At 37.3% G+C, this 24436-nt stretch overlaps 1 protein-coding gene and 1 long non-coding RNA gene across 3 annotated transcripts; one reads left to right on the forward strand and one right to left on the reverse strand.

The window, feature by feature from the left end:
- The first annotated feature begins 2169 nt into the window (after positions 1-2169).
- Positions 2170-14765, forward strand: tmem88bl (transmembrane protein 88b-like). Its single transcript, XM_014997894.2, has 3 exons — positions 2170-2441; positions 3802-4096; positions 11794-14765. Exons 2-3 carry the CDS (start codon positions 3803-3805, stop codon positions 12019-12021), a joined length of 522 nt encoding a protein of 173 aa, XP_014853380.1. The 5' UTR covers positions 2170-2441; position 3802; the 3' UTR covers positions 12022-14765.
- Positions 14766-15176: 411 nt separating this feature from the next.
- On the reverse strand, positions 15177-24369 carry LOC106924275 (uncharacterized). 2 transcript variants are annotated; one of them, XR_001419592.2, is made up of 5 exons: positions 23911-24369; positions 17008-17085; positions 16382-16452; positions 15677-15742; positions 15177-15442 (listed from the first exon to the last, which is right to left on the reverse strand). It is a non-coding gene; the product is annotated as an uncharacterized LOC106924275 (long non-coding RNA). The 2 variants fall into 2 exon arrangements; XR_001419593.2 differs by having other exon boundaries at positions 17008-17058; positions 23911-24366.
- Between the last annotated feature and the right edge of the window lie 67 nt (positions 24370-24436).

A 24436-nucleotide genomic window follows, 5' to 3' on the forward strand; every position in this document is an offset into this window, starting at 1 on the left:
ACTATATGATCTTGAGTTATTATAAAAATGTTGCATGTATCAAATATGACATAAAAGAAATTTGACTTTATAATGTAATCCTTTGAAATTGGTCTCCGTCTCTTTAAGAAGCTCCCACTTTGTCTGACACAGCAATATTTCTCTAAGTTTACAAACGTTCTGAGAAGTAGATCATATGACAAACTCAGCAGATGCGTAGTTCCACCAGGTGTTTGCTAATTGCTGCTGGCTAGTCTGAAGGAGCTGAGGGAATGATATACGACATAAAGCTAAGAAAAAATTAATTTACACATTACTGCCTCTTTAAGTGGAGAGGAGGAGGGTTTTCAGAGGTGAAGCAATGAATTTGTTCCTCCTATAAATTAAACACTGTAATTGGTAGAGCATTTTTTATATTATTTATGTTTGTACAATTATTTTCTTTCTCCATCAAGAACCATTTTCCTGAATGTCCACCTCTTCTATACAACACTGAAAGCAAAATGTTTTAATGTGTGTTTCAAGTTCGATGGATGGTTTCCTTTAAACCGCTCTGTACTTTGTGTGCTCCTTGTCACTGGCGTAAGATGAATTACCACGGTAACGGGATGTTGTGAAGCTAATGGATGGTGAGTGGCCTAATGCATGTCTGAAGGAAGAGTGACAGTCAAAGGCAGATAAACACAAGGTCTCAGAGCAGCAAGGGCAACATGTTCAGCTTTCTCAAGTGGAATATCACTCAAAATTCACCACAATAAGGAAAATACAAGAGATCATTAGTGAATAAACTCCCAGAAACCAAATTATTTCCTTTAAAAAGTTCCCAAATGGTCCAGCAGGTGTCTCTGGTGAGAATGTCTACAGGTGACTTATCTTCAGTCACCTTATCTACATCTTCTCTTGTTCCTTATCTTACGATCTGTTGTTCCTGTCTCTCCCTTTTCCTCACTCTGCTCCCACGTCCTCTCACGTCTGTCTCTTCTTCTGTGTAATTAAATTTGATCAGCAAAAGGTTGGCTGTCTGACTGCACTGGAAAGCAAATCAATCATGCCGTTATCTCACCCCAGCACATGTTGACAATGTTTTCAGGACCATGAGGCCCAGCGTGCTGAGAGAGGAATTAAGAAGGACATTTCTCAACATATTGCAGCTTTTTGTTGCATTTTATACGGTTTTTAGACGGCTGAATTCATTGTTGCCCTTTTAACTGCAACTCTGTTTCTGAGAAAGATGTCTAGACTTTTAAATTAATTCATTTTATTAATTGGAATACACAAAACACACAGATTTCTGCACTTATGACCCTGCAGTCTGAGCTCATATTGCTGTTATAGCTGCTTGTTTACAGAAGATTTTATGTTTATAAAGGTTAACTTGTTATAATTTCACCAGACGGCATCATTTGAATGTTCTTGTTTTACTTTAAAGTAAAGCTTTAAAGGGGGTGCATCCGGTAAAATACACTTATATCATGTTTTCATGCAGGTGTGTCAAACTCATTTTTCTTAAAGGTTCTCAAATAACTGATTGTTCCAACACATACTGATAAAACTCATCAATAGTCTGCAAAAACATAAATAGCTGTCAATGATTACTTCTGAAATCAAATAATATTGAACATACTGATGTCATTTGGTATTATATAGATAAAAACTGCTTTGATTTAATTGATGGAAAGTCATTTTTAAGCACAAAACTATTATTTTAAAGCTTCTATTAATGTGAGGGCCAAAAAAATAAAGCTATGGAGAGCCGGATTTGGCCCCAGAGCTTTGAGTTTGACACGTGTCATGTTATTCTCTCATCAAGAGCAAGAGCTTCTTAAAGAGACAGAAACCAATTTCAAAGACAGTAAAAATTCTTTTTAAGTTATTTTTGACATATACAGTGTTTTTATAACAACTGAAGCTATAAAATGACTCCATAAGCCTGAAAAATAAACAATATTGCCCCTTTAACTAACTAAATCTTGTCCTAGAGTTTTTGTTTGTTTTAATTTGTACCATTCAGGTCATGGGTCACATAAAATCTTTCCAAGTGCTGCAAAAGGCACCGGAGCCTCAGTTTGAACACCCCTACTTTAAACATTGTTCTGTGTTTCCCGATGATTTTCCAAAGAGACTGAAAAAAAATCCCCCGAAAATGTGCGACTAAATCGTAACAAAAAGGCACGTGCTGCTTTTAAACATGCAGCCTGAACACCGCGGAGCGCGCACGCACGTGCGCGCGCTCCGGAGCATCGCTCCCGGGGACGCGCAGCGGAAGCGAGCAGCAGCAGCACCAGCAGCAGCAGCAGCATCTCTCCAGCAGCGCAGGGTTCAAGTCACAGGCGCTGCAGTTTGTTCAAAGCCGAGCCAGAAACAAGAGTTTATTTTAAACAGGAATAAAAAATAAAAGCTGCGCGACGATCAGCGGAGGAGAGACAGAAACAAACAGAGAGCGGCGGGATTTACTGAGCGAGGTGAGCGACATTTAACCGCCATGTGTTATTATAATGATTCAGCTGGAAAAGAAAACTGATTTAAAAAAATAAATAAATATGCATGACTTTATGCCATCTACATTTTACATTTTGCTGTGTGTGCCTGGCCAAAACAGAGGGGTCTGCTTTAGAGTTAATTAAAACTAGATAAATATTTCTGATTAAATATGGAATCTGTATTAGAATACGAGGTGAATGAAAAATAATATATTGGAGAAATGTACAAATTTTATATTTAAAAAACTAATTATGTTGAAAGATAGCAGATATAGAGCTTGGTAAATGTGTTTATTCCCTTCTTTCCTACATATTTTAATTTTTGTGAGTATTTATGTAATAGAAAAACACAAATTAGCATAAAATTGACTTTTGTATTCAGTCTCGAGTAGGCCTGTCTCAATAACAAATTTAACAGGAATATTGTTATTTTGAGGCCATTTTGAAGTAATATAATGGTAATGGCATCATAATGCAAGAACACATTGTCAAAGATCAATAAACTTTAAATTATAATGAACATTTTACACTGGAACTGGAACAAACTTTAAATATCCAAAACAAACAAAACAGAAACAACAAATTAAATTAATTATGTTCTTCTAAAACAGGACTGACTGAGACCAAACACCAGACTGAAGACTTTTATCATCCTGTTTTTAGAAAGAGAGAAAAATAGAAACTATTGAGCTTGTTTTCATTTATCAAACGATTAACTGATTTATTGATTTATTGTGACATGTCTACTCCTGAGTCAATACTTCCACTGCAGCTTTCCACACCTGGAGAATAAAGTGTTTGTTTATTTTACAAAATAAACTCTCAATCAGATTGGATAGCAGTTGTAAGGAGACATTTTTAAGCTCTGGACTTTGACTAGGCCATTCCAGCACATGAATACACTTTAATCAAAGTCAGTGGTGTCCAAATATTTTGCACTGGGGATCAAAACGGACAAACCTAAGCTATTGGTGAGCTACAACATTCATTAAATCAAAATGCAAACTTCTTTAATTTTTTTTTCTTTTTTTAGTGTTACCTGCTCAACAGTAAACATCATTTCTATGAAATCTGAATATCGTCAAAGACTCAAAACATAAAAAGAGCTTCAGACTGTCCCCTTTTTAAAAGAAAAATAGACAATTTCATCACCCGTTTTCAGTTTTGTTGGCCAAATGCTGGACTTCGGGTCAGGGGCCACAAACGGCCCCTAGGGCACACTTTGGACACCCCTGATCTAAACATCTCACTGTCCTGAATGATTTTTCATAGCAGTCCTTTGTTTCGGTCTCCATGGTGAACTACATGCTCAGTAAGGGGTACCGTCGGTTTTGCCTCCCAGGATGTGTGGTGTGGATGTGGACCTGGAGGACGGCGGCTCAGCGGACGAGGAGAAGGAGGAGGAGTTCTGGGTGGGGGACGCCGTGAAGATGCTGCCCCCCCCAGTGGCGCACAGTGACGGCAGTGCGTGGGGCGGCCGCAGGGGAGCGTGCGGCTCGGTGGCCTGCGGGGCGGTTCTGGTCCTGTGGAACCTGTGCGTGGTGTCGGCTGGCGCCCTGCTGCTGGCGCTGGTCTTCTGTGTGGTGCTTCTGCCTGCGGCGCTGCTGCTGTACGCCGGCTTCCTCTGCCACTCCAGAGTGAGTCCTGACCGATGTGTTCACTTCCTGTTGATTCTCTGCAGGAGGGAAGAGAACGACCACTCTGACCCAAACTCATCCATTCAGAGAACCAAAACACTCTGACCCAAACTCATCCATTCAGAGAACCAAAACACTCTGACCCAAACTCATCCATTCAGAGAATCAAAACACTCTGACCCAAACTCATCCGTTCAGAGAACCAAAACACTCTGACCCAAACTCATCCTTCATTTATTTATCACCATCTGTCCTTCATTAGTGTGTCCTTCATTCAACCTTTCCTTGACTCCTTTCTTGTGGTCTTCATCCTTTCTTTGACTCCTTTCCTCCTCTCTCGTCTCCTTTCTTATGTTTGATGCTCCTTTAGTTTCTGTGCATCAGTAAATATTTCCAAAATGCCTCATTTTTATGTTATGTTAACATGAGAAAAACATTGCATCTCTCTTTCAGACAGCTAGCCAGCAGTGTGCAGAAATAGGTGGGGGATGGGCAGTACTGTCAAATAACTGAAGAAATTCCTGTTGCTCCAGGATTTCCTCTGTGTCTAATCTAGACATGAAAATGCTACATTAAAGGAATATTTTGTATCTTTAAAACTTTGTAAAACCTCAGAAACCAACCAGCCTGAGCAGAAACAAGCCGCTATTTGATTATGAATCAAACTGCATCATATCTTCACTTTGAAACAACCGTTAGATTAATTTTTTATTTCAGTAAAGTTGCAGTCAAAATGTTGGCGCGCTCATTAGCTGTAGAGAAATAAGGAAAGTTTAAAAGATCATAAATATTTGCCCCATCAAAATTGTTTTGCTGTTGCTGGGAAAATTAAATATTTTACTACTTAATTGAATATTTTACTGGCTTTTGAGTTTTCAGAATGAAATCAATATGATGCTGCTAATACACAGCGTTGTGGACGAACATTAAATTAAATTAAATTGCCCTCAGTGGCTTATTTTTATTCTGTTTCTGCACTGGAGTCGTTTTTCATGATTCCTGCTTCAGAACATCGTTAAACATCGGGTTAAAATCCATTCTTCTTTCTATTAACACTTTGCTTGAAGCCTTTCTGCTGAACCATCAAAGGAAATGTCCTGCTGAAAATATCTGAACTTTCAACTTCTGTCACCATTTCTTTTATCTAATTATGGCAAAAGTGGAAAATTACACTTTGCTAAAGTTGTTTATTTTAGTTTCTCCTCCTCGATCTATGCCCTTATGTGAAAACTTAGGACACCATTTGATAGCCTGTGTGTGTTTTCTAACATTTATATATGTAGATATTTTACATAAAGCATGACTGTTTGGTTAATTTGTCTAAAACCATCAGAAATAAGACAGTAGCAACTTTTCTGTCTGGTAATGTATTTAAAAATGGCCAAATACAATCAGACAGGAACCTCATTCCAGCTGCGAGGCACGGTGGTGGAAGTGTCATGGTTTGAGGTTGCTTGCTGCAGCAGCACTTGACTGATTTAAATTAAGTTTTATATGAGACTCGATGAAATCTGAGAAGAAAAACCAGAACAAACCAGTAAATCCATCAAGACCTGGATTTACTGGGCCAATGGAAGGCATTGACCTAGTCAAAGCCCAGATGTTGATCTCATTAAAGTTCTGTGGGGTGAATTTAAGCTGAAATAGGGTAGAGTGTCTTAAATTTTTCCTCATCCCGAAATGTTTCAGTCTATTTTAGACATTTAGCAAAACCTGGTTTATTTTGCTTAAGAGGAAATAAATACATTAATTTTCCAGAGATATAAAAAAACTGGATTAAATTAGTGACATTTTCTTCTTAAAGAACAGAATATTTACTGGGGTGTTTTACATTTTATACATGACTGCACTTGTAACTCAGCATGAAGTCATTATAAAAACATAATTGCCAACCTTTCAAAGGGAATATTGCAGCTTTCATACATAAAATGAATAATTACATAATTATAAGCCTAAAAGATGCTGAAATATTTTAACTAAACCATTTTCCACCTAAATCTCTGACTCTTGGCAGGACAGAGGTTCTGGCAGAACCAAAACTTTCATTTAAATGTAATTTGACATCTTCAGAGAGAACGGGCAACGCCTCAGATCCACCCGCACATGTCTGGACCCGACCGGCGCCGCCATCCACATTAAAACAGGCCCAGCAGGGAGTCTGCACTCATTACCTGCTTCATGGGGAGCTGGGTCATGCTTCACAGGAAGCAGCGTGTGCAGGAATCTTTGGAGAGATGAAATCAGCTCTGCAGAAACACGGCACACAAATAAACCCAACAGAAAAAAAAATTCAGACGTTTGTAAGCCTCAAACTTTTACCTTCACGCATGTCGAGCCACTTTTTACAACAACATGTCTGCTAACGTCTTTGAAATAATGTATTTACAAAAACATCAGGGAGCGCTTGGATTTAAATGTCAACATTCACTTTGGTCATTTATGGTTGGAGCAAAAGTTAAAATAGAAAAAAAAAAAACAATAAATCTTTATAAAATACTTTCTGGGCAGAAATGCAGAAATAAAACTGAAAGGTTCAGTCGCTCTGCAGACCGGAATCAGAAACAAACTTAAACAGACGATTTATTTAAAAGGTTATTACTGATCATATTTCCCTTCGCAGACGCAGAATAATGTCACGACAGTGTTTTTTAAACCCACTCAAATTGTGAAATGTTAATATTCAAACCTCTGGCAGATTTAAATTTTAAATTATTGTTATTCAAACAAGAATGCAGTTTATGGCTGAAAATGCAAGAAATATTTTCAGAAATATTAAGAAGACAACATTCAAAGGATAGCAATGAATAATTAACTAATTAAATAAGCTTCTACTTTTATATTTTAACAACAAATTGAACCAACTAATAAACCACCGAACAGCTTTTCATATGTTTCCACTGGTATTTTTTTATTTTTTTACCATTTTTAACGATGAGCTCCAAGTTTTTAAGTTTGGAGAGACTCCTAACCACCACCCTAATCAGATTAAAGTCAAATTACATTAAATTTAAAGTCTGCCAGGGAATATATCTGTGGCTTAATGCGTCGCTCCAGTGTAATAACAGTCACTGTTCACACACATAAACTCAACAATAGTTAACTTATTAACACCTGGTTTATTTATCTTTCCACTAACTCTCTGCAATATGACATCTATCTGAGCTGTTACTGAAAACACCTTCAAAAAATACAAACTATCCCTTTAACTGTAACCCTACCACTCAGGTCAACATTGGAGGAGGTCTGGAGATCTGGAGCTAGAACGTTTTGTCAAATCATGAAGCCTGTTTAGAGAGAGAACTGAACAAAAACAACGTGAAAATGTCCAGAAGCCAACTCTGAAAATATCTTCTCTAGGCCACAGTGATTAATGGCAGACATTATGAAATAAAAACACACGCCGTCAGAAAAAACGAGCACACTAATGTCCTCTCAGATGATCGTTACGGAAAAATCTGGAGGTATGCTGGGCAAATTACCCCTCCATTGCAGAAGAGAGGAAAACCACTCAGCTGACTGCACAATCTAAATACTTACTTAACTCACTTTTACATATTAAATAACTGTTTCATGTATTTTTAATGAGGAGCAAAAATAATTAGCACAAACTCCCTACCATCTAACAAAAGGCTGCCCTGATTTTCTGCTTCCTAGGTTACATCTACTCATCTTTGCTTCCAAAATCAACAACATGTCTTCCCCAAATTGTCCAAATATTTGCATGCAGCTGCAGAAAATGTTCACAAATCATTTACAAGGAGGAATCTGCTCTGTTCATGCGCACTCTGACTTGTTTACCCCGGCTGGAAGTTCAGGCATGTAACCCCATAGAGAAGACGTTCTGCTAGCAGACGACCAGCAGTCAGGGTTTTTGGCAGAAATATGAACCTGATGGCACCTTCAGCATGAAGGAAACCATTAAAGAGACTTTCTGGATTTAAGTACGAGCAACAAATGTACAAAAAACCCCACAAACTTCAATGTATGCTGGTAGGATTTTATGCCTATGCCAACATAAAGCAGCACAAAATATTTAAAAACAAGTTTATTCTGCCATTCCTGAGTTAATATTTTTTATTTTACCCTGCAAGCTTTTCAGGACATCGACTACCAGATTTACAAAACAACAACAAAAAAAAACTCATTATGTAATAATCAATCAAATCAATCAAAAACACTTTGCTGATCCCAAAGGGAAATTAAGTGAAACTCAATTCAAAGTTGGGAGGACAGATTTCCTGTAGCAGTCTGTATTACAGTGAATTTGAAGAAGCTTCTGACTGAAGACTGTTTTCCTAAGACAGTCTCAAAATGCAACTTAAGAACAGAAAGTTTGAGATTTATTGTTAAAAGTTTTAAAGTAAATGCTTGTAGGATCTACAACATGATCTTATTAGAAGTTTAACGATTGGGATGAAAATAAACTGTTTTATTGAGGTCTCTGCAGCTCCACCAGAGCCTCCTGCCTGCTCCTTCTCAGTTTAGGTGAACAACACTGTGTTGGTGTGTTTGCAGTACACTGTGAAAATAGAACAGGAGATCCAACTTAAGTATATTGTGTTAATTGGTCACTAATAATCAAATTAAGTTTACCAAAGTTAGTTTGTTGGAGGGGGAGTATCATGTAAAATTGTTTTTTTCATATTTACATCATGTTATAATGTTATTATCTCAACAAAAAGATACCTGGAATGTTGACTTGATTCACTCTGCTCAGCTCCTTCAGACTAGCCAGCAGTAATTAGCAAACACTTGGTGGAACTGCACATCTGCTGAGCTCATTAAGGAGCTACTTCTCAGTGCAGCGCTGGTAAAATGTTGTTGAAGGGTTAACAGAGGAGCGAGGTTGTGATGACTTCCTGTAGGCGGAGTTTCAGAAAGAGTGGGAGAGGCCCAATTTCAAGGCAATACATTTCCAAGTCATATTTGATACACAGCTCTGGAAAAACTTTTTTCCAGAGTTGTATTTAGCATTTTTATAACAACTGAATAATTACTTGACTATGCTATAAAATGGCATTATGCGCCTTGAAAACACGTAATACTGCTGTAATATGTTGATTAATTTGTCAAATTAAACAAATGTAAATAAAGTAAGTTTGACAAACTTCATTCTGTGACCTTTTCTTTTAAGTTCCAGCTGCATTTTCTTATTTTCAGATAGGATAAACTTTCCTTTTTCTGTTGATATGAAACCTTGAATTATTTTATAATCCAAATCTGATTTGAATAAATCGACATTTGTCGCACAATATGGAAAGGTTTTGGGGGTATTGTAATACTCTCCAGATGCACTTTGGTTTGTGAGGGTGTTCTCTTTCAGGACTTTAAAAGTTTAGGCTCGCAAAGGCACAGTATTCATCATTAACATGGAAAAGAATGTCAGCTTAAGCTGAAGCAAACATTTGCAGACAGCATCAGTCTGCAGGCTTTTTGTTCTATTGACAGAGAGAGTCGGTAAGAAGACAAAGCTCTCTGATTTGGTGCCAGCAGCAGCTGAGCTCAGACAGGTGGGCAGCGTGCTCACCAAAAGCACAGAGCGCATTTCAGAGAACACTAAATGTAAGGCACAACTGTTTGCCAGCGTGTTTACTTGAGGCGAAGCTGCATTTGGATAAAAACGACTTAGAAAAGGAAATGATCAAGCAGCAGGTGGATTATTCTGTGTGCGTAGGCTTGACATGTATGATTGCGTCTGTGCTTCTGTAATATCGTGGAAAAATATCAACCAGTTACCACTAAAAACTTTCTTTAAACCATTTTTTCATTCATCCATATTTTCTCTAGTTTTTCTTTTTCCTGTCTCTGTTCTCTTTGTAAGCAGTAATGCAAGAAGACGGTTCTAACTACAGGGATATACTTTAGCATTAGCTTCTGCTAAACTCAATGTTGGCATAGTGCTTCAATGTTAGCTTCCACTAAACTCTATGTTGGTATAATGCTTTAGCATTAGCTTCCACTAAACTCTATGTTGGTATAATGCTTTAGCATTAGCTTCCACTAAACTCTATGTTGGTATAATGCTTTAGCTTTAGCTTCCACTAAACTCCATGTTGGTAAAATGCTTTAGGATTAGCTTCCACTAAACTCTATGTTGGTATAATGCTTTAGCATTAGCTTCCACTAAACTCCATGTTGGTATAGTGCTTTAGCTTCCACTAAACTCTAAGTTGGTATAATGCTTTAGCTTTAGCTTCCACTAAACTCCATGTTGGTATAATGCTTTAGGATTAGCTTCCACTAAACTCCATGTTGGTATAGTGCTTTAGCTTCCACTAAACTCTAAGTTGGTATAATGCTTTAGCTTTAGCTTCCACTAAACTCCATGTTGGTATAATGCTTTAGGATTAGCTTCCACTAAACTCCATGTTGGTATAGTGCTTTAGCTTCCACTAAACTCCACGTTGGTATAATGCTTTAGCTTTCACTAAACTCTAAGTTGGTATAATGCTTTAGCTTCCACTAAACTCCATGTTGGTATAATGCTTTAGCATTAGCTTCCACTAAACTCCATGTTGGTATAGTGCTTTAGCTTCCACTAAACTCTAAGTTGGTATAATGCTTTAGCTTTAGCTTCCACTAAACTCCATGTTGGTATAATGCTTTAGGATTAGCTTCCACTAAACTCCATGTTGGTATAGTGCTTTAGCTTCCACTAAACTCCACGTTGGTATAATGCTTTAGCTTTCACTAAACTCTAAGTTGGTATAATGCTTTAGCTTCCACTAAACTCCATGTTGGTATAATGCTTTAGCATTAGCTTCCACTAAACTCCATGTTGGTATAGTGCTTTAGGATTAGCTTCCACTAAACTCCATGTTGGTATAATGCTTTAGCATTAGCTTCCACTAAACTCCATGTTGGTATAGTGCTTTAGGATTAGCTTCCACTAAACTCTAAGTTGGTATAATGCTTTAGCTTTAGCTTCCACTAAACTCCATGTTGGTATAATGCTTTAGGATTAGCTTCCACTAAACTCCATGTTGGTATAGTGCTTTAGCTTCCACTAAACTCTAAGTTGGTATAATGCTTTAGCTTCCACTAAACTCTAAGTTGGTATAATGCTTTAGCTTCCACTAAACTCCATGTTGGTATAATGCTTTAGCATTAGCTTCCACTAAATTCCATGTTGGTATAATGCTTTAGCATTAGCTTCCACTAAGCTCCATGTTGGTATAGTGCTTTAGCTTCCACTAAACTCTAAGTTGGTATAATGCTTTAGCATTAGCTTCCACTAAACTCCATGTTGGTATAGTGCTTTAGCTTCCACTAAACTCTAAGTTGGTATAATGCTTTAGCTTCCACTAAACTCTAAGTTGGTATAATGCTTTAGCTTCCACTAAACTCCATGTTGGTATAATGCTTTAGCATTAGCTTCCACTAAATTCCATGTTGGTATAATGCTTTAGCATTAGCTTCCACTAAGCTCCATGTTGGTATAGTGCTTTAGCTTCCACTAAACTCTAAGTTGGTATAATGCTTTAGCATTAGCTTCCACTAAACTCCATGTTGGTATAATGCTTTAGCATTAGCTTCCTCTAACGTTATTCCACATTATTAGCACTTGGAGGAAGCAAACATTTTTCATGGCCGGGAGCCCTCTGTATGAAGCAAAGTGTAGAAGAAGAGGCTGTTTTTACCTCTTTATGTTAAAGTCCAGGACTTCTCTTTCTCCCCTCTCCGTTGTGTCCTTCCAGGTCCTCGACGCCCCGGCAGCTATCTGCCGCTACCTCGACGACAACAGCTGCTCCGCCCTCATCATCCTGGGCTTCGTAATGATGTCGCCCCTCGTAGTTTTGGCGGCGGCGGTTTTCTGCGGGCTGCTGAGGAAGTTCCGGCTCCTTCTTTTCCTCCAGCCGCTGTCCAGGGCGCGGTACCGCGGGAGGCTGCTGGACTGGGTGGGAAGAGTCCAGGCCTGGGTGTGACGGGCGAGGCTCAGGGTGAGGAGTTGAATGGTAAAAAGAGTGAGAGAGGACAATAAAATATTCAATTTCCAGTGTAAACAATCCGACAGTGATTAGAATAGTTTTCGGCTCTAAATAAGCAATCAGTTTGTTTTCAGCTAGTGTCAGTGGTTACATTATTTTTAATATTAGTTCTGTTTAAAAAATATTCTTTTATTTCTATTTGTTTTTATTTTTCATATTATTTTGCAGTGCTTGTACATGTAGAGTAAATCTGGGGTGTTTTTAGATGTGCTTTATTATTAATTAATTTGACGCTATAACAAATGGAGACGGTGCATTAGAGCCATTGTAGATAGGAGTTAATTTCCGCCCCCCACCCAACCCACAAAAAGACTCTGAAATTTTCTAGAAAAAAATTGGACATTTCTGAGTTTCAAAAGTCTAAACTTGTCAACTTTTGAAACTCAGAATATTTCCAAAAGTTGAAAATGTTTGATTTTTGAAACTCAGAAATTCACAGCTTTTGAGATTAATCTCAAAATTTCAGTTTTTTCTTTCTTTTTCAAGCTTAGCAAAGTTCTTGTTTTTCCTAGAAATGTTTTTTTTTATTAATCTAAAAATTTTTAAAGTTTTTTGGTGGAAATTTATTCCTTTTTTTCCCTGTTCACAATGGCCCAAATATGCTGTCGTAGAAAAGAGCTCTATCCAAAGGTAAAGTTATAAATCCCACTATTTAATTAAAATAACCAGTCAGTTCATTGATAACTAGCAGTAAAACTTCTGAGTGCTGATGTTTTTAACGGTTGCATGTTCGTATGTAAAACATTAAAGGAAACAACGTCGGTTCCTATTTTCCATGTGTTTAAAACAAATCTGTACCGCAGTCTGCCTCCTAGTAGCTTAATTTAGTCCCATTTCTACAAAAAGATCATGTAAAAAGAACTCAAAAGAAAATTCAAATATAAACCTATAAATAAATAAATCCTCTGCTATATTTATTTATGAATTAACCACAGTCCATTGTCAGTGATGCCTTGCGGTTCCTGTTGAGTCTGCAGCAACACACACTACTTGTTAAATCATTTTGTCGTTCAAACTCAACGGTTTCCATTCCACTGATCTCCTCCCACCATCCTGTTTGTTTTCTGAACTTCACATCAGATTCTCTGGTTTTTTCGATAAGCTTCAGTTTATTCAGTTCCTCCTCTTCTCTTTTCACACTTTTGACTAAAGAGACACATTCTCTTGCCTGGCTGCAGATTTCAGAGTTTAATTAATTTTAAATTCAAGTCCAACCTACCGTCTTCTTTTCTACTCAGTAACAAGATGTAGCAGAAATAAATGTGTTTATGTTCAGACTTCCAGGACGCTGCTGATTATTTATGGCGGGTCAGACAGCGCCTCTCGCTAACTCAGTTCTTTAGGACATATTGCTCTATTCATTCACTAGAAAAGCACTTTTTCATCCTGCTGTCTGAAAAAATACATAATGAACACTGTTTATATCATTTTGTTTTAAATTAAGTGATTGTGTGATTTATTAGAAAACAGGATTGTTTCTGAGTTTACTGCAGCAGCTCCTACACAAATATTAAAATCAACAAATATTAAAATCAACATGCTTTCGTGGTCTGAAGTATTTCTTTTGATTAACTTTTTTATTGTTGCTGGGTTTTTTGAATGTCTGACAAAATACAAGCAGAATCCACTTTAAATCCCAAATGGAAAGACTGTAATTTTTGAAAATTGGTTGTTATTTGCTTCCTTCAGCAAGCGCAACAAAGTTTTATTTTACAAAATGTTGACAAAAACAACAAGTATGGGGGAGCATAAGTTTTAACAACTGATGGTGGTTTTAGCTACATTCAGTAACAAATGTAAAGCTAGAAAGTAGGAAGTAAAATTTAAAGAGTCAGAGTTAATTAGTAAAGTTGCTCAGTTGTTGATGGTGTAAACTTTGAAGGTAAATGGGTGATTTCCTGGCATTTTGAAAGTTTAATTTAAAAAGGAAAACTTACAGGTCTCACCTAAACAGACAGATAATGAAACAGGAGAATCCAGTGAAGAGCTGAAATTACAGACAAACTAATCAGAGAAATGTGGAGCAACTGCAGCAAGAGGAGAATTAAAGGAAAGATCAATTAATGCACAAAGAACCGGGACCCAAAGAGTCGAGAGGAGATAAGGGAAAATATCTGACAACAAAATGAAACGCAGAACACAAGAATGATTTACTAAACTTCAAGGAATGAACTAATATGGATGCAAACAAAAATAAACAGAGAAATGAACAGAATATGGAGACATAAGGAACATAAATAAAATGTTTTATTCACTGAATTGAAAACATGACTGAATGTGTAGATATTATGACTGAAGTCACATCCTGATGACAAAGAGAAAAATATCTCAATAAGTTTTGACAAAATGTAAAATCCATCTGCTTTCAGTCAAACTGTAGGAAGGACATCCAGTCCTCATTATAAAAGCAACAGTTTGATTTTAAAAGCTGATCAGTTTTAATGAATTACATTTTTTGTTGTTCTATTGTTGTGTGAACATTTATTTTCTTATTTTTACATCCCTGTTATCTGTGTTCCTATAAGACATTTGAACTTCAAACTATGTTTTACATATAAACAGTTTCTCTCCTTTTATGTTCCAGAATCAATTTAAAAGTTGATTGGTTTCCATTCAGCTCTTTTTTTTAAGTAATTCAATGCTTTGAATAAATGTTTATTCTAGTAATGAAAAGGCCAAAACTGTTTTATTCTGCTCTTTATTGAAACACATTATTTTATTGTTGGAAGGCTGCAGCGGCTCATTCTGGTTCTTTGCTCAGTGTTTCAGTTCAGGGTTGTCAATTAAAAAACAAACATATTCTGACCGTCCGTCCATCAGTAAAAACAGGAAGTTTCTCCGTCTGTCTCTGCTTTGTTGTGGCCTTTTTCTGATCAGTTTTATGATGTAGCTCGTTGATTTTTGATGTTTTTCTCAGGACAGACGTGCATACATGTGGGCGGACACAGTTCATAAACAATAAATGGTTAAAAAAAACAATGTTAGAAAGTAACAAAACTACTTCAATCAACCAACTCCAGGAGAATCTTCTAATCAGATAAATTATTGAAGTTAAGCACTGAAAGATGCACAAACAGCAGAACGACTCAGTATTTAAACGTCAGGACTCAAAATACATTTAATAGAGAACTGAGCCTCAGTGCAGGATCCCAATTTATTTCAGTGATTTTCTCTTCAAAAAGAGCCATAAAGTCTGATGTGGCCAGTCAAGCGCTGTAATGATGATCACTGCTGAGGCGTTGCGTTTCATTCACCCGGCGAATCATCTCGACTTGTCATGCAGTGGATGGATTGTCATGAAAAATCATTTTCACTTTCCCATCATTTCCAGATGCATTTTCAGCTTTGTGCTGATGAGCTGAAAAAATGAGATAAATGTCCTGATTGTCAGCTATCAGCTGTGTAATGTGAGGTTATTGAGAATTGAAAGTAATATGCCTAATTTTCTTTTCTTTTTTAAGCACATTTGTTGGATTTATCTGTTTTCTCACTCTGACAACTTTTTAAAAACATTTTTACAATGAAAATATTCCAAAAAAAAAGATGCTAATACAAAGCGAATGTGACTGAGATGAATCTGATTTATATTAACCCTTTGCACGTGACGTCACGCTCTTCAGAAGTCGGTCTGCTTCGCTGTGATGGACGTCAAAACAACCTGTCAAAAAACAGACATCTTTTAGCATAATATGGCTTTGAAATGGATTTGTTGCACAATGTTAATCAAAGCTAATGTTGCTTTATAATTTTCAGATTTAGTGATTATAATTTAATGCCTTATTGTGTCACTGTGCCATCTGTTTACACTTCAGCCTGGTAATTAGCTGCATTGATTAGTGCTTTTTATTTTTTAATGCTTTAGGAATTTGGGAATTACTTTATCCTACCATTAGTCTGTTTTCCAAACTTGTCAAGTGAGAAACTTTGAGGTCTCCAGGTGAATTATAACACATCTTATGCTTTGTGCTGTAAACTAGATTTATTTAATGCTTCTGTTGACTACTTTTAGATAAAGTTTTATTTGAATTGGTGATATATAATTAAGTCAAAACGAATCGAATAAGATGTGAGGAGAATCTGTGATTCCTGCTGCCGCCTCTCAGAAAGAAGCTCCTGGTTTTAATTCTCATGCATAAATGTTTTATCTCAGATGTGAGGTTGTTTGACAACTATGAGTGTGTGTGTGTGTGTGTGTGTGTGTGTGTGTGTGTGTGTGTGTGTGTGTGTGTGTGTGTGTGTGTGTGTGTGTGTGTGTGTGTGTGTGTGTGTGTGTGTGTGTGTGTGTATATGTGTTAACCTGGTGATCTGTCAGGGATGCATCCCGGCTCTCACCAGGACTGGCAGCAGCCATTTCCACTCAAACCCATTCTGAACATAAATAATAACATCATCATCAACAGCAGCAGCTTGTAGATCTTTGACTCTCATGCCGGGTCTGAGTTAATGTTCAGCGTGTGACTCCAGCCCGGTCTGGCCTGCTTCACTGAGGCGCACAGGGAAACCGAAATGGATTTTTTTGTCAAGAGGGAAATGTTGGATAATCATTTGTGGCTCTGCTGCTGCAAATGATGTTAAGTACTTGGAAATTAGGCCAGATGCAGAACATGGGAAAGAAAATCCAGAGCAGATCTGAAACAAACAACTGGTCTGAAAATACAAAGTATTATTAAAAAGAACAATAGCAATCAGAAGAATGATAATTTAACTTTACAGTGACTTAATGTTATTTTGTATAGTGACATTTATTTAAGGCTTTTATTTTACATGTTGCCATCAAACTAAGACGGCTGCAGAGCAGTGTGTGTTTGTGACTCATATTTGTTTAGTTGTAACCAAACCAGCTGCTGTAACCAAACTGTGTAATGGTTTTGGAGTTGATGGAGGACTAAATGAGGAATTTATGAAATAAAGGAAAAAACTTACAAAAATGCAGAGACAGCGACGAACCAGGATGTCTGGGAGCAGAGCCGGTTTCTGGGAAAAAGACGAACCTGCTGATAACTAAATAAAAATCATACAACTTCAGCAGAAAAAGAAGAAAAAACATAATAACTCAGAACAGAAAACCCAGACAACGCCAAATTCGAGCCATATGATCACGAAACGCTGCTTGCTGGGACACAATGAGGTTCGTATTTGTCACAGTTAGAAAATGTTGCATGAATCAGAGAATTGAATCAAGTTAACTTCAGAGCGTCGCTGGGAATGAAAACAGATTTTATGTGCTTTCATGTTTTCCTCTCGCTTGCACATGATGGCTTAGAAAATTAACTTGAACTGATCAAAACTTCACGTCACAGACTGGATTTACACATGATGCCTAAGCATGAAGAAACCCAGTTTTCTCTTACGTTTGAATCTCATCGACTGTTTTTCTTTGTATCGACGCTACAAATTAACTGAAGACTTAATCAGAACTCCTTTTTTGTGTTTCGTCAGAGTAGAACGGAAGCAGCATTTTATTTCTATTTGTAGGATTCAAAACTAAGATATTTTTAAAAGCACATAGATTCAAAACTATGACCAAGAAAACAGCTCTAAAAACATATTACTGTTACTTTTCATGTCATTCTTTGAGGAAATTCAGTGAAAAAAGACAGACATTTAAAAACGTGCATGTTAATATATCTATATTTAAAAACATTAACTTGTTGGTTTTAATTGTTAATCAAAGTTATTAAGACTCAAATGTCCAAAGAGCTGCAGGCGGCAGGTTTCTGGACTAAGAGGTTATTAATGAAAGTTTTGATTTTCTTGAACTTTGGTTTGAGTTTCGAAAGCTACAGAAAATATGGAAATTTTAAAGCTTCTAGACAAAATTACAACCTCATCTCCATTGCTGTAATTTCACCTCGACCTGTACTGATTTGTCTCTATTACAATAGAGGTTTTATGTTCAGATAATTACATTATTAGAGGGAATAACTGATTACGTATAATTTATAGCTCTGAGAGAAAAAAAAATGTTCCACATCAATCAGTTTGGTCCGTTTCTTTCATCAGACTTCTGCAGCAAACAGAACAAAAGCCTTTCCAAAGAAAAGACGCTGCAGTTAATTGCAGGAAGAAAGAAAATTGTTCAGCTTTGTGAAATTTCTCTCAGTTCTCCGCCACCTGATAAAAGACACTGATATATTTCCTAAACCTGCTCCAAAGAACACAGCAGACAAATTGAAAAAATTAACCGTGAGGTTTCAGGACCACTTTAATTAAATATCACAACGTTTTGTCCAAACATTTCAGGTAAACTGTTGTTGCTTTGGTTCTGAACTGCGAATTTCAAACAATCAATAAATAACATTTATTTTGATGCTTACAAAGATAACCGGTCATTTTTGAAAGATTTACAGGATGTCAAACGAACATACGGCTCCAGAAACACGCAGTGAAATGTTTTCTGTAAGTGAATTACAGAAAACAATGTAATAAAGCTGGTTGTCAAAACATTTTGTCCTGTTTTAACAAGCGATGAGTTAAAATATGTTTCTATCTTCTCTGCATGGTTCACTGTAAGACTAAAGCAGGTCAAAGTGATAAAATAATTTTCTTAAAATGAAAACAGCGTCTCTAATGTGAATTAGATCTAGAATAAAACCATTGAGGTTACGCTGAAATGTTTTCATTAAGATGTTGAATTAACATTTTACAGATTATGAAAAATCAGCAACTCTGCAGGATGGGAAGCAGTCTGCAAGTGGCAGAAATTCAAACACATTAATTAAAAAAAATAATTTTGAACAATAATTAGGGCAAAGAATAAGTTATTTTCAATCCTTTGATCAAATATAGTTTCCATTAAGACATAAATAGTGCATACCACATGCAGCTGTGTGTTAGGAACTGAAATACGTTTTTTAAATTCAGGTTTGGAAGAAACTTCAACTTCCTGTGAACCAGATGTTCATTTTAGCCCAGTTTCAAAGTCCTTACAGAGAAAAGACGTTAAAATACTTTGGTTAGTTAATACATCACTGAACGTTTTAGCACAAAACTACTTTAGAGAAACGTTGCTGCTGTTGTCATAGCAACCTTCCAGACCTCTCAGGTCTTTTGGTTCTGGTTCTGCTCTGCATCCAGAACCAGAACCAAACATGGAGAAGCAGCATTCAGCTTCTACAAACTTCCAGAAAACTGCAAAACATCCGAAACACTGAGTTGCTTTAAATCAGTAAAACCCACCTGTTGCTTTTGAAACAATAAATGAAAAATTAATCATCAATCTGATGTGTAGCAATGATGCTGGACAATTGTTGACTGCGTCTTTTTTTTCATGAAGCACTTTGAACTGCAGTGTTGCTTAAATGTGCCGTACAAATAAACTTAACTTGATTTCTGCAGTTTCTCTTAGTGACTCTGCTCCGGTCAAGAATCAACAAGACTAAACTAAATTATTAAAATGATAATTTAAATGTTAAGAGAGACTGAAAGCTGTACTTACAAATAGATAAAACAAATCTAAGACATGAATTCAGTTTGTTTTTAGCCACGTTTTATGGTTGTGTAACTCATGATTGAGGCCACAGCTTTTTACTGTGATTTGGTGGATCTCAAAGAGTCTCACTGCTTTATAACGTCACATTTGTAATTTGTCAGCAGGGGAGCCACAAGGTGCTTTTTTACCTCTGAAGAGAGAGAAAAATCAATTAAAGGTGCGACTCGCTGACCTCACAGCCCTTTCATGTTTGCCACAGCGTCGCTCAATCTGAACCAAACACACCTCAACCACTTCTTTATTTTCAATCAGTAGAAACCGCGTTGCTTTGAGTTTGTCGTCCGTTTGAAGGAAGACAAATAGGAAGAGAAATAGGAAGAGAAATAGGCAGCACTGGGCTGATTATACTCCTTTCTCTGCTGCCAATTATCCACCCTCATCATCTCTGTGTTAAAACAGGAGAGATCCTGGACTCACACACCGAACAGGGGATTAAATTCATAATAGCTGCACCCAGAATCACACAGAGGCTGCATGTGTTCAGAGGCTTCATGAGAGGAAACCTGCCTCACTCAGCGAGGAGGACTGAACCCACCGAGGGGAAAATTCACAGACAGACGGACACAGGAGGGCAGAGCACCAAATATATTACTCAACTAAGAGTAATGATACTTCTACATACTTTTACTCAAAAGTAAAAAAATAGCCGTCCAAGGACTTAATCAAGTAAGAGTAAAAAACTATGTGGTAAAAAGACCACTGATCAAATCATTTAATATTTAAAAATTACAAAATCAGACAGACTAAAGTATAAAGTGAAGTGGAAAGTTTGGTATTTTAAGGACGTGTAAGTAACAAAAAATAATTAAATCAGTCAAAATAAAAGTTTTCCACATTAGTTTCTTTCAACAAAAAACTTATGAAACTTGAAGGAAATCTGCAGGTGTGTCTTTTTATGTTTTTTTTGTTTTTTTTCATGTTTGATTTTCATTCAGTGGGTAGAGCATCCAAACGTTTCACTCAAGTAAGAATAATAAGGTATTTGGTAAAGTAGTCTACTCAAGCAGTACTGAACAATTTAATATTGAAAAATTACATCAAAATTTCCACTTACGTTTATAAACTTAAGTGGAAATTTTGGTATTTTAAGGATAAAAATAACAATAATTCATATAAGTAAATCAGGAGAAAGAAAGTGTTTCCAGATCCGTTTCTTTCCTTCAAAATTCTTATGAAACTTTAACAGAAACTGGAAGTGTGTGTCTGCGTCTGGTGAATTTTTGATTAAAACAGGTTTGTTCTTCATTTCTTGGGTAGAGAATCCAGAAATTTTACTCAAGTAAGAGTAAAGAGAGCAGCACTGTAAAAAATACTCCTAAAAGTAAATCTTTTCCAAAAAGTTACTCAAGTAAATGTAATCGAGTAACTGTAACTAGTTACTACCTGACAAACTCATTCTTTGCTTTCCGAGTGCCTCCTGATAAAACACAGGGACACAAAGGGTTAATTAGAGGTGCGGCAGGCTGCAGGGTGGGAGCAGGAGGATGTGACGACTTTTAATTAGTGTAATTGGCCTTCGCTCCTATTGGCGTCATTCAAAAGCCAAGTATCCTCAACCTCATAAGTCATGTGGAAATCCTCCAGGACTGAACGGGGCAAGAAGGAGGAGGCGTAAAACTCAGAGCATGAAAACAAAACTGACTCCGATCTTAAACCACCAACATAAACAGATATAATCTAATGATGAATATTAAACTATGAGATCCAAAGTAAAGTGGCACAGCCCCTGCTAAAGTATTTAAACTATTACACAGCTGGACTGGGATAGATGTCAGCTATTTATACAGAAACAGAGACGCATCTGGTGATGCTTGTTGTTTATAATGGCATGAACAGTTTCACAAGGTGAAGAGGCGGTATGTTGTCATTAAGAAACTACAGCTAAACTGTTTTAAAACCAAAACATCAGATGTTGACCAGAAGCAATAATTTCAATAAAATTTAATTGTTGGTGTATAAATGTTTTTTCCTCTCTGTTCCTGGATAAATTATTATCTTAGGTCTGTGTTTGCTATGAACTTAAACATTAGAGATGACCTATAATGCTTCGTTAAACAGGTTTGGATGGATCTACAGGCTATAAAAAAACATGGTCATTACACGGTTTTCACAGAATAATTGAAATTTCAGTCTGGACAGTTCTGCCTATTTTGAAGTCCTTTCAGAATAAAATATTTTACGGCGTCTTCTCACTTTAAATCCTATTAAGCTGCTGCTGGCCACACCCCCAATTCAACATTTACACTCACATGTGAAAATTGCTACAAACAGATGTGCAATTATCCAACTGTACATCTTTGAAAAGTAGAAGTGGAACCTCCTGCTCAACCAACAAGAATTCAGCAAGTGGTTTCTGGATGGTAAACCAATAAAAACAACAGATGTCTTTTCCAGCAGCCATTGTACAGCGCATACAGAGGTAAAACCAGCTGACCAAATGTGCTGGAGCTCTGCTTGGGTTGCTAGGTAACGGGCTGAGCCCGGGTGGGGTTGCTAGGTAACCGGCAGTGCCTGCTGATTTGTGACGTTTTTGAAACGACTCATTTGAAACATTAACTTATTGCCAAGAAATGGCTGGGTGTTTTTATTTTTTAAGTGCTCTGGTTGTTTTTAAGAAGCAGTCGAGGCCCAAATAGAAATATAAAAACACACAACATGTGGGTTTTGTGTGTTGTTAAATTATTAAAATGTGACAATGTGATTTAAGTGTTGGATGCTAAGCTTGTGCAGGATTAGATCTGCACATATGCAGAAGAAGTCCAACATCTGAGGTCCTGTTTATGTCAGGTTGTCTCCCACTAAGTTTGAAAAGAACAGGACTTATCAAGGAAATGTGCTTTCTTTCTTGCTGCTGCACATAATGAGCGAGACGTAACAATCGTTTATAGGTTGAAGGGACTTTGCTTTACAAAATGGCTTCCAAACACACGGAGGAGAAAATTCCCTGTGTTTTTCGTCCCTCTCATTTCATCGTGAATCTGGTGGCTCAGCTCTAAACTGATTGTGTCGTTGCTCTAAAACAATAGAGGAAAGGAAAACACATTTACAGGCAGTAAAAACCCAGATATAATGATTTTTCTTCTCTCTCCCTCTCTCTCTTTTCCAGCAGCTGCTCCCTGGAGCACCCTTGTAAAAACAACCAGTCCTGTGTGTCATTGCTCTCTGACTCCATTTTCTACTTTTACTCTTGTGCCCTTACTTATCCACAACAGAAAATTGCAGACTTTTTTCTACTTGTCTTTGTACTGTGTGTCCTTCTACAGCCGCCTGTCCCTCTCATGCTTCTTGCTCTCATTATCTTGTTTCTTCTTGTCAAAAACGAAAGGGACAACGTTTTTACAAACTCTAAAGTTTTCCAGATATTTCTTTTCTCCTTCTTTTATCTGTTTGCCAAATACTGCAGATTTTTTACATCTGAAGAAGAAGAAGAATTGTATAGATCAGACAGAGCAATAGTTGTGATCAGTTCAACTTTATTTCTTTTGTTAGGTCAGAGTTTCTTTACTGTGAAATTCTTTTACAACACAAATAGACTCCCTGATGAAAGAAACTCCATCTCAGAAAAATGTGTTTCCAGACTGTTTCCTTCTTCTTCACTGACTGACTCTGTGTTTTAATGCTGCTAAGTTATTTGCACATTCATGCAGGACTATCAGGGGTTTTTCTGCATCTGTAGGGTCCAAATAACACACCTGTCAATCATTCTAGGGTTCGTCAGCAACTGCAGCGGTCGCCATTTGTCCTTAAGGCCACGCCCCCTTATCTGGAGGAACTGAACCTCCGACAACAATGCTGGGGTTTATCACTGCTATGCTAACATGCAGCAGCCATAAAGAGTTTGAGGAAAATAATAGGAAATTATGGTCCAGTGTTGTCAGGGGGGGAACATGCAATCCTGACAGTCGTTACCCAGAACGTGTAGACTGCGGAATACAATTTATTACATTTCCTAAACCCAAACGGAGTCTGGAATAACGCAAGAAATGGATCAAGGTCTGCAGCCAACCTCAAGTACAGTTGAATGAAGCTGTGATTGATGGCAGCTACCACATGTTGTTCATCTGCACCAAGGTAACTGATAGTAGACATCCCATTATTTGTCATAACACTCATTGATAGTCAAATCAAAGATCAATAAGTGAAGGTAGTCATGCTTGATTTTATGTATATAAATTCCAATGATATCTCTATGGCAGCATGAAAACATGTGCTGCAGTAACCGCGGTATTTACATTTAAGCAACAAAGAATAGGATTAAAAGTGTTAAGAAAACCACATCAACACTCCCAGCTCTGCGCCTCTTCTCCAGTACAGCTGATTGAAATGATCGTTACCTCCTCTGCAGGCCATCAAGTGCTGCAGAAGCCGGTTAATCCCTTCATTCATGTCTGCAGGAGCAGGGAAGCACCTAAAACAGTGTTTCTCAACCCTGGTCCTCAGCGCCCCCCTGCTCTGCATGTTTTAGATGTGCCTCTATTCCAGAACAGCTGATCCAAATGATTGCATGACCACCAAGTGCTGCAGAAGCCTGTTAATCACCCAGAGATACAATTCAGGTGTGTGGCAGAAGGGAAATACCGAAAACATGCAGGACAGTGGGGCGCTGAGGACCAGGGTTGAGAAACACTGAACTAAAACCTGCAGGACAGTGAGGGCCATGAGGACCAGCGTTGGAGAAAACTACAATAACACATTAAAATCTCTCTCATTGGTTCACTTACACCTGTTGTGTTTTTTATCAGAACACCCAGAAAGTGTTTAAAGGACAGATTTTATTACAAACAAACAATGAAGTGGTAAAAAAAAAAACACATGACCACCGCTGACCGACACTTGCAGCTGTTATTGGAGCTAAAAGTG

The sequence above is a fragment of the Poecilia mexicana genome, unplaced genomic scaffold (assembly GCF_051168715.1).
Source record: "Poecilia mexicana isolate PSO_F unplaced genomic scaffold, ASM5116871v1 scaffold_5, whole genome shotgun sequence".
NCBI classification, from domain to species: Eukaryota; Metazoa; Chordata; class Actinopteri; order Cyprinodontiformes; family Poeciliidae; genus Poecilia; species Poecilia mexicana.